Consider the following 10,425-nt stretch of genomic DNA (forward strand, 5'->3'; position numbering starts at 1 on the left):
GTATGAAACAGGCTGCTCTGCTGGTATTGTTTAGTTACAAAGACCTGTATGAAACAGGCTGCTCTGCTGGTATTGTTTAGTTACAAAGACCTGTATGAAACAGGCTGCTCTGCTGGTATTGTTTAGTTACAAAGACCTGTATGAAACAGGCTGCTCTGCTGGTATTGTTTAGTTACAAAGACCTGTATGAAACAGGCTGCTCTGCTGGTATTGTTTAGTTACAAAGACCTGTATGAAACAGGCTGCTCTGCTGGTATTGTTTAGTTACAAAGACCTGTATGAAACAGGCTGCTCTGCTGGTATTGTTTAGTTACAAAGACCTGTATGAAACAGGCTGCTCTGCTGGTATTGTTTAGTTACAAAGACCTGTATGAAACAGGCTGCTCTGCTGGTATTGTTTAGTTACAAAGACCTGTATGAAACAGGCTGCTCTGCTGGTATTGTTTAGTTACAAAGACCTGTATGAAACAGGCTGCTCTGCTGGTATTGTTTAGTTACAAAGACCTGTATGAAACAGGCTGCTCTGCTGGTATTGTTTAGTTACAAAGACCTGTATGAAACAGGCTGCTCTGCTGGTATTGTTTAGTTACAAAGACCTGTATGAAACAGGCTGCTCTGCTGGTATTGTTTAGTTACAAAGACCTGTATGAAACAGGCTGCTCTGCTGGTATTGTTTAGTTACAAAGACCTGTATGAAACAGGCTGCTCTGCTGGTATTGTTTAGTTACAAAGACCTGTATGAAACAGGCTGCTCTGCTGGTATTGTTTAGTTACAAAGACCTGTATGAAACAGGCTGCTCTGCTGGTATTGTTTAGTTACAAAGACCTGTATGAAACAGGCTGCTCTGCTGGTATTGTTTAGTTACAAAGACCTGTATGAAACAGGCTGCTCTGCTGGTATTGTTTAGTTACAAAGACCTGTATGAAACAGGCTGCTCTGCTGGTATTGTTTAGTTACAAAGACCTGTATGAAACAGGCTGCTCTGCTGGTATTGTTTAGTTACAAAGACCTGTATGAAACAGGCTGCTCTGCTGGTATTGTTTAGTTACAAAGACCTGTATGAAACAGGCTGCTCTGCTGGTATTGTTTAGTTACAAAGACCTGTATGAAACAGGCTGCTCTGCTGGTATTGTTTAGTTACAAAGACCTGTATGAAACAGGCTGCTCTGCTGGTATTGTTTAGTTACAAAGACCTGTATGAAACAGGCTGCTCTGCTGGTATTGTTTAGTTACAAAGACCTGTATGAAACAGGCTGCTCTGCTGGTATTGTTTAGTTACAAAGACCTGTATGAAACAGGCTGCTCTGCTGGTATTGTTTAGTTACAAAGACCTGTATGAAACAGGCTGCTCTGCTGGTATTGTTTAGTTACAAAGACCTGTATGAAACAGGCTGCTCTGCTGGTATTGTTTAGTTACAAAGACCTGTATGAAACAGGCTGCTCTGCTGGTATTGTTTAGTTACAAAGACCTGTATGAAACAGGCTGCTCTGCTGGTATTGTTTAGTTACAAAGACCTGTATGAAACAGGCTGCTCTGCTGGTATTGTTTAGTTACAAAGACCTGTATGAAACAGGCTGCTCTGCTGGTATTGTTTAGTTACAAAGACCTGTATGAAACAGGCTGCTCTGCTGGTATTGTTTAGTTACAAAGACCTGTATGAAACAGGCTGCTCTGCTGGTATTGTTTAGTTACAAAGACCTGTATGAAACAGGCTGCTCTGCTGGTATTGTTTAGTTACAAAGACCTGTATGAAACAGGCTGCTCTGCTGGTATTGTTTAGTTACAAAGACCTGTATGAAACAGGCTGCTCTGCTGGTATTGTTTAGTTACAAAGACCTGTATGAAACAGGCTGCTCTGCTGGTATTGTTTAGTTACAAAGACCTGTATGAAACAGGCTGCTCTGCTGGTATTGTTTAGTTACAAAGACCTGTATGAAACAGGCTGCTCTGCTGGTATTGTTTAGTTACAAAGACCTGTATGAAACAGGCTGCTCTGCTGGTATTGTTTAGTTACAAAGACCTGTATGAAACAGGCTGCTCTGCTGGTATTGTTTAGTTACAAAGACCTGTATGAAACAGGCTGCTCTGCTGGTATTGTTTAGTTACAAAGACCTGTATGAAACAGGCTGCTCTGCTGGTATTGTTTAGTTACAAAGACCTGTATGAAACAGGCTGCTCTGCTGGTATTGTTTAGTTACAAAGACCTGTATGAAACAGGCTGCTCTGCTGGTATTGTTTAGTTACAAAGACCTGTATGAAACAGGCTGCTCTGCTGGTATTGTTTAGTTACAAAGACCTGTATGAAACAGGCTGCTCTGCTGGTATTGTTTAGTTACAAAGACCTGTATGAAACAGGCTGCTCTGCTGGTATTGTTTAGTTACAAAGACCTGTATGAAACAGGCTGCTCTGCTGGTATTGTTTAGTTACAAAGACCTGTATGAAACAGGCTGCTCTGCTGGTATTGTTTAGTTACAAAGACCTGTATGAAACAGGCTGCTCTGCTGGTATTGTTTAGTTACAAAGACCTGTATGAAACAGGCTGCTCTGCTGGTATTGTTTAGTTACAAAGACCTGTATGAAACAGGCTGCTCTGCTGGTATTGTTTAGTTACAAAGACTGCTGGTATTGTAGTTGATGAAACAGGCTGCTCTGCTGGTATTGTTTAGTTACAAAGACCTGTATGAAACAGGCTGCTCTGCTGGTATTGTTTAGTTACAAAGACCTGTATGAAACAGGCTGCTCTGCTGGTATTGTTTAGTTACAAAGACCTGTATGAAACAGGCTGCTCTGCTGGTATTGTTGAGTTACAAAGACCTGTATAGGCTGCTCTGCTGGTATTGTTTAGTTAAAGCAACACTGTGTGCTCATTGTTATAGTAGAATATCTTTTATGTGTGTTTAACATTTTCTCCAAAGCTTTTTTGTGCTCTTCACGTTTCCAGAGAGCAGCTGCTGTTGACAGTCCACTTAGTTTATGTTCATTTCAGAAGTAGGCGCAGAACAAAACATTTATTGAAAATTAAAACTTTACAAAACATTTAAAGGAAAAGTACAGGGAAAAAAGGTTTGCATTAATTGAAGTACAGAAACATAAAATAATGGTTATTAAAACGGTGCTTATTTACATTCATATTTTGGTTTTAATTTAAAAGCTGATTATAAAGATTGCTGACCTTAAACAGTGCTTTGAATAATAATAAACAATAAAATTAACAAACTTTTTACCCTCTCTAAACACCCTGATTTAACTTGATTTAAACTACAGTTATGTTTTTCAATAAAGAGTCTTTAATAAAACAGCGCTTAGAACAGTCCTCAAGGTTGTGTGAATAGGGCCCTACATTTCCAATGGAACCACACCAAGTGAAAAGAATTGCTTTCAATCAGGCTCTGCGCAGCTGCACAGTTTGTCCTGAAGAGGGCGACAAAGGCCAGGCTTAAAACACGTTTCTGCTTTTCCACTGTGGGCAGATTGCACATGTAATGCAGTTTGATTGGGATTTACATATCCATGGAAATGTCTTCTTTCTTGTGATGATATTTCACTCACATTATTGTTCAAATAAGCAAACAGTTATAATATTGAAACTTTGAACTGCCTGACGAGTAGACCCGGTGCATCTAATTAAATGCTCGTTAGGGTAATTATCCAACCATTTCAGAATGGGATCATTTACAAACAAAATTATAATAATAACACAAGGAAAAGGCATCTTGTACCTATTGCTTGCCTGTATAAAGGTATGTATGAAGCCCCAGGGTTTATAGATTTGCCAGATGCACCTAAATCCCAAATAGTTCAGATAGATACTATAAATATCTATAAATATCCATTTGATAGACAAAATCCAACTCGAAACAAGATCATGGTTTTCTGAGAATCCTGCCCGTCATGTTTTTCAAACCTGCACATTTGAGACCTATGTAGCCAATGGAAGTGCAATATAGGAACACATTGTGGGATTATTTAGTGAGCTACAATCAGCTTAAGAGATACTTCTCAGTACTTGCTGTGGGAATTCTAGCACTGTGCAGAGATGCCAACTAAGTCTGCCACTTGGTGCTGTGTATGTGTTTGTAATCAATAAATACTCAGGACATGTTGAACATTTGATTCTGAAACAGCTGTCCAGTTGTGAGTGTTTGCAATTACAAAAACACTCCCCTGACAGATTAAACAGTAAAAATGAGTCTGCCTCGGCCCCAAGTGTAAAAACAAATAATTCACCTCGTTTCACTCTGCAGGGGGCGCCATTTTACCCCCCAACTTTCATCCAAAGTGGTGTCAGATTGAACATTCCCTTCAGCTGAGGAGTGGAGAGGACAGACAGGGAGTTCAATACAAAGGGTTTCTTACAACACAAGACAGTCTAGTTCAGCTGGCAGATTGTTACTCTGGAACCAGAACCCAAAAGCCCAAACCCAGGATAGAGCGGCTCAGTGAATGTGGTTTGGAATCTGTGCAGGAGGGTCATTGTGTCAGAGACGCCATAAAAGGACAGAGTGCCGGCATTAAAGTCCAGATACACTCCTACTCTGGGGGAGAGGGGGGCAGTTATTGCAGTTTTATTGTTATTGTGCCAGGCAGTGTAACTGGAATCAGAGCAGAACAAACTCCAGGACTTGTCATTGAATCCAAGAGCACAGGAATGATCCCTTCCTTTCCTGCTGATTCCTTTATATGTGACTCCTATAGAAGCCCCTCCCCCACTCCACTCAATCTCCCAGTAACAGCGAGTCCCAGACAAACCCTCTCTGCAAAGCACTTGGGCCAGTCTGTCAAATCTCTCTGGGTGATCAGGACATCGCTGGGTCTCTCTCCTCCATGTCACCTTTCTGTTCCCTTCAGACAGACAGAGCTCTCTATGCGCTGTGTTGGGGTCCAGTGTGAGCTGACAGGAATCTGATTGAAGAGAAGAGGACGGGTAGAGGAGAGACGGTTAGAAAAGTCAAATCACTGAGAAAATCAACAGTCATTGTCTGCTGCATCCTCAAATCACTCCCTCCTCCCTGCATCATCAAGGGAAGAATCATTGCTTCTTTCCTTCTAAATGCTTCCTCCTCCCTCCTGATCCCTCCTGTATGCTCCTTGAATGATACCAAGATATTTAGGGAGAGAAAGGTCTGAGTGGAAAAACAGGCAACAAATTTCCCTCCCCCAGTCATTCTGCATGTATTCATCTGAACCAATACTTGCTGGAGAGGAGTGTAGATTAATGGCTTCACAATTACAAATGAATAATAATAATTGCTGGCCTCAAGCTCCACCCCTCCCTGTTCTGTAGTGTTAGCTCTTCTCACAATGGAGTGACACATCTTTCAATCAAATGTTTCAGTGAAAACAGACTTACATTTCAAAAACTCAGCTCTGTTCCTTGGCTCTGGAGCCTGCAGACTGTAAACTGCAACTTCATTCACTGAGAGAAATAGAATTGAAACATGTGGATTAATACACAACACACACAAGACTCCAAACAGCAATCTGAAAAGAAACGAGGCTTATTCACGGCATTTCAGGGTGTAAAAATCCATACTTCAAGATGTTCACGGTTACAATGAATATGTATTCCTTCCGTATCGGTGCAGCAGCCAAAGTCAATGTGAACACGCCTGCACTGCACTGGAGTCTTGTGTTCGTTCCTCTCCATCACATATCTCTGCCAAACAGTACGGTGTCCATATTAGGACACTCTTGTGCATCAAACATCCAACAGTCATTGTCTGCTCCATCCTCTCATCACACCTCCTCCCTGCTTCATCAGTCCGTCCCTGCTCCCTCCCTCCTCCCTGCTCCACCAGTTATCAGACATTAGTTTTGGTGTTTTGGAGCGATCAGCCAATAATACAACCGTTTCCCCCCTTTCTGCGTTTTCATTGGTCAGATTATATGTCAGTCACACAGCCTGAGGAAACTGCTGAATGTGAGCTGAAGCAATGGTAAAACTGCATCACTGAGAGCCGCAGTGGGACGATATTATAGTTTAAAAATAATGATTATACACACACACACTGACACACACAACAGCCTCTCTGCATTCCAGCTTCGGAGCGAACTGCATTTCCCATGAGGGGGTCCCCGGAACCTTTATACACCCGACACCCCAAAAATCAACCGGCCCCAGACCAAGAGGCGCTGCAATACACTCTGATTCTGACTGAAGGGAATCCACTTCTCACAAAAAGGGTCACAGAAATGATAGCAAACACAACCGCCCTCGCAACAAACCAGGGAACACAGAAATGTTACAGTGCGTCATTTTAACACGCTTCCTAACATCTCTACCAAATATCTACCAAAGGAATCTACTTCACACCAACCTGTTGTGGTTATTTTGACTAATTCCCCCTTGCAGAAGTCCTCAATATGGTCTTTAAGTTCAGATACAGCTTTCCTCACGGCCCCAAAAGAGATGTCTGTATTGACAGTAACGCTGGGTAAGTCTCCAGCTTCAGGAGGGGCACAGAGAGACTGGAAATTCTACAACAGGAAAGTGGAGAAAATTAGTTTTCAGTGAAACAGAATGGGGTTCAAAACATTCCTGGGGAAAAGCAAGGATTCATTCAATTTGAGAGGTCTGTCTGAAAGCGTCCCAGTTATGTACTTGAGATTTTCTAACAAGCAGTGATGTTACCTGTAGAAAATGGATGTGATCCTCTGTCTCTGAAAGCTGTTTCAGCTCAGCGTTTCTCCTCCTTAGCTCAGCAATCTCATGCTCCAGTTTCTTCATGCGTCCTTCAGCCTGATTCACTGCAGCCTTCTCGTTAGCTCCAATCAGCTCAATAACCTCAGTGTGGATCTTCTCAATGGATCGGATCAGCTCAGTAAAGATCTTCTTACTTTCCTTCATTTCTCTTTGTGCAGAGCTCTGAGTGAAAGAACACAGTAGAGGAGACATGGTTAGAATTGATATCAAAAACACATCAGGCATAGACAGCAAACTTCTGCAGATATGTCAAGCAGTCTTGTTACATAATAATAATAATAATAATAATAATAATAATAATAATAATAATAATAATAACCGGGGAGAATAGTTAGGGGGAAACCCACTGGAGTGACCCACAACGTTTCTGTTTCAGCTTCTCCACTTCTTTCAGTCTCTCCTGGATTCTCTGTTGTATTTCTGTCTGTGTCTCTCCCAGCTGCTTCTGTGTAGAAACACAGTGACACAGTGACATTTCTGATGAGGCATTGAGTGATATCCTGTCACACCCAACACAGGCCTGTCTAAGTATGCTATTGAAACTGACAGAATCATTTTAGTTCAAATATATTTTCTATTTTCTTGCCCCCTTACCTCTTTATAATGTTTGTAATAATTATGAGTGACTAGTTGCACTATAATATCTTAAACAATGAAACTGACCTATGATTTTATTAAGTTGCAAGATACATAAAAAAACACTAGGACTATAATTCATGCTAATTTTACATTTCAAATTCCAATGCAGCACAAAACAGCTGAACAAATCCTTCTTACCCAGTGAGGCAGGGCTGAGGTCCTGCACGTGGAAACAGTGTGGTTTTGTTTGATTGGAAATGTTTTTGCTACTCAAGTGTGTGCTAGATATGGCATGGCTTATTCAAATCCAGCGTGGAATGTGGCCGGGTGTTAATTGATTCATTGATTATCAATTTTCCCTGTCCGCATGCCTTTAAAAGGGGCTGAAAAGCCAGTTTCTTGGTTCAAGCAGGGATACAGACTGTCTGGGAAGGAGAGTGTTGCTGTAGGATCCTCACGACTGCGTGTGTTAACCAGGGGGAGAAAAACACAATAGGAAAATGTATCTGGGATCACTGTGTGAGTTAACCAGGCTCGCTAGCACTGGAAGGAATAGGGAACAAGTTTAGGGGATTTTAATCCCTCCCAAGTCTAGAGAGGAGGTGTCAGGGGGGCTGCTCCTGGAGCAGGGCCTCCTTTCTTGTTTGGTAAACTTCTATTTTCTAGTTGTTTTCGAGCAGTGTTTTGTTTTGAATGTTTTGTGTTTTTATATCAAAGAAAACCTCCTGTGTCTCTCCTGTCAATCAGCGATAGCCACACCCATAACAACGCCCCTGTTACACCCTGAAATACATTGTAATGCATTATAGTTTAGAGAGAGCAATTAAAAAACTAGGGCTCTTTAAATAGCTCTTAATATACAATTCAAATCTGATCTAATGTGAAACTGTATAACCTAGTAAACAGACATGTTAAATATCCCTGGGAATTCTTATCTTCTAGGCTAGCTACAAGGAAATGGTTCAAACCCTTACCTGTTTCCCAGTCCTTTCTGTCTCAGCTGAGACTGTATCGTGGCTCTTGTGTTTATCTTGTGTACACAACAAGCAAATAAACGTCTGATCGGTTCTACAGAAGACCTCCAAAACCTTTTGGTGTTCAGCACAAAGCTTCTGCTCCAGATTTCCAGTTGCATTGACCAGCTTGTGCCTCTTGAAAGCAGCCCCCTCATAGTGTGGCTTGACGTGTGTTTCACAGTAAGAGGCCAGGCACGTCAAACAGGATTTCACAGCTTTGAACTTTCTCCCAGTGCAGGCATCACACGGCACATCTCCAGATCCAGCATAACTCTGAGCAGGAGGAGGATTGAGTCCTGTCTTCTTTAATTCCTCCACAACTGCAGCCAGCATGGTGTTTCTGCGCAGATCAGGCCTTGGGGTAAAGGTCTCTCTGCACTGGGGGCAGCTGTAGACACCTGTATGATCAGTGTGATCCCAGCAGTTCTTAATACACCCCATACAGTAACTGTGTCCACAAGGAATAGCGACTGGGTCCTTCAATAGCTCCAGACACACTGAACAGCTGAACCGATCCTCTGACCACAAGTTTGAAGCCATTCTTGTTGTCGACAGCGATAGAGCAAAGACTTGTTTTTTTACAACAGACAGAAATGTTTAGAAGTGTAAGATGCAGAGGTTTGGGACTGAGGCCAGGTTTTGATAAACAGGTTGAGCAGAAACTGAATTGCGTGTCAAGAATGTTTCATGTCCTGAGATTTCTCCTGCAGTAGAAGAGCGTAGAGAACGGGCTGGAGCGTATTCAGACAGCATGTCTGAAATGTACTGAGGAGCTGGGCCATGAAGGAACAACACAACAAGATCTTCAAATCAATCGTGCTTTGGGATTGGAAAATAGTGTTCTGTTTAAAAGTCTCTGATGAGTGATTGGAGTGGGAGCCTCCTTACAGCATTACAACATGTTCCTCTGTCACAGGACTTTAAGGTGAATGGTGATTCAAAGAAACATTGGGCATGTTTAGACTGCAAGTATGATTATATAACTACCTGTACACAGGGGTAGATCTCAGCCCTGTATACAATACAAACAGGATTCGATTGTGCAGATCTGCTGTTCTGTTCAGTAGGTTGTCTTTGTCCACAGGTCTCAGCACTTTAATGAGTGAGCACTGTTTCCAGTTTAATATAGAATGATATTTCAGTGCATTCACAATGAGCTGCTAATGAACATGTCATGGAATCAGCCCATGCTTTGCTTTGTTATTGCATGAATCAGTCCCCATGCTGTTGACAGTGCTATGGCAGGTGAATCGGTCCCATGCTGTGCTATTGACAGTGCTGTAGCAGGTGAATCATTCCCATGCTGTGCTATTGACAGTGCTGTAGCAGGTGAATCATTCCCATGCTGTGCTATTGACAGTGCTTTGGCAGGTGAATCAACCCCATGCTGTATTATTGACATTGCTATGGCAGGTGAATCAGTCCCATTCTGTGCTATTGACAGTGCTATAGCAGTTGAATCAGTCCCATGCTGTGATATTGACAGTTCTATAGCAGGTGAATCAGTCACATGCTGTGCTATGGACGGTGCTATAACAGGTGAATCAGTCCCATGCTGTGCTATTGACAGTGCTATAGCATGTGAATCAGTCCCATGGTGTGTTATTGCCAGTGCTATGGCAGGTGAATCAGTCCCATGCTGTGCTATTGACAGTGCTATAGCAGGTGAATCAGTCCCATGCTGTGCTATTGACATTGCTATGGCAGGTGAATCAGTCCCATGTTGTGCTCTTGACAGTGCTATGGCAGGTTAATCAGTCCCATGCTGTGCTATTGACAGTGCTATAGCAGGTGAATCAGTCCCATGCTGTGCTAATGACAGTGCTATAGCAGGTGAATCAGTCCCATGCTGTGCTATTGACAGTGCTATGGCAGGTGAATCAGTCCCATGCTGTGCTATTGACAGGTGCAGTATGGCAGGTGGCAGGTTAATCAGTCCCATGGTGTGCTATTGACAGTGTTATAGCAGGTGGATCAGTCCCATGCTTTGCTATTGACAGTGCTATGGCAGGTGAGTCAGTCCCAGGCTGTGCTATTGACAATGCTATAGCAGGTGACTCAGTCCCACGCTGGGCTATTGACAGTGCTATGGCAGGTGAATCAGTCCCATTCTGTGCTATTGAC

At 42.4% G+C, this 10,425-nt stretch overlaps 1 protein-coding gene across 1 annotated transcript; it reads right to left on the minus strand.

Annotated features, from left to right (window-relative positions):
• Nucleotides 1-3,873: 3,873 nt before the first annotated feature.
• Nucleotides 3,874-8,841, minus strand: LOC121310863 (tripartite motif-containing protein 16-like). Its single transcript, XM_041243797.1, has 6 exons — nucleotides 8,260-8,841; nucleotides 7,050-7,151; nucleotides 6,635-6,868; nucleotides 6,321-6,480; nucleotides 5,354-5,419; nucleotides 3,874-4,905 (listed from the first exon to the last, which is right to left on the minus strand). Exons 1-6 carry the CDS (start codon nucleotides 8,839-8,841, stop codon nucleotides 4,373-4,375), a joined length of 1,677 nt encoding a protein of 558 aa, XP_041099731.1. The 3' UTR covers nucleotides 3,874-4,372.
• Between the last annotated feature and the right edge of the window lie 1,584 nt (nucleotides 8,842-10,425).

Source organism: Polyodon spathula, unplaced genomic scaffold (assembly GCF_017654505.1).
Source record: "Polyodon spathula isolate WHYD16114869_AA unplaced genomic scaffold, ASM1765450v1 scaffolds_2705, whole genome shotgun sequence".
NCBI lineage: Eukaryota > Metazoa > Chordata > Actinopteri > Acipenseriformes > Polyodontidae > Polyodon > Polyodon spathula.

Bases quoted from the DNA above. Each gene is read 5' to 3' on its own strand.
- LOC121310863 (XM_041243797.1), bottom strand. From the start codon at position 8,841: ATGGCTTCAAACTTGTGGTCAGAGGATCGGTTCAGCTGTTCAGTGTGT. The intron at 7,152-8,259 runs GTAAGGGTTTGA...GTTTCTACACAG, and splicing joins CAGAAAGGACTGGGAAACAG to AAGCAGCTGGGAGAGACACA. The intron at 4,906-5,353 runs GTAAGTCTGTTT...CTCTTCAATCAG, and splicing joins CAGAGCTGAGTTTTTGAAAT to ATTCCTGTCAGCTCACACTG.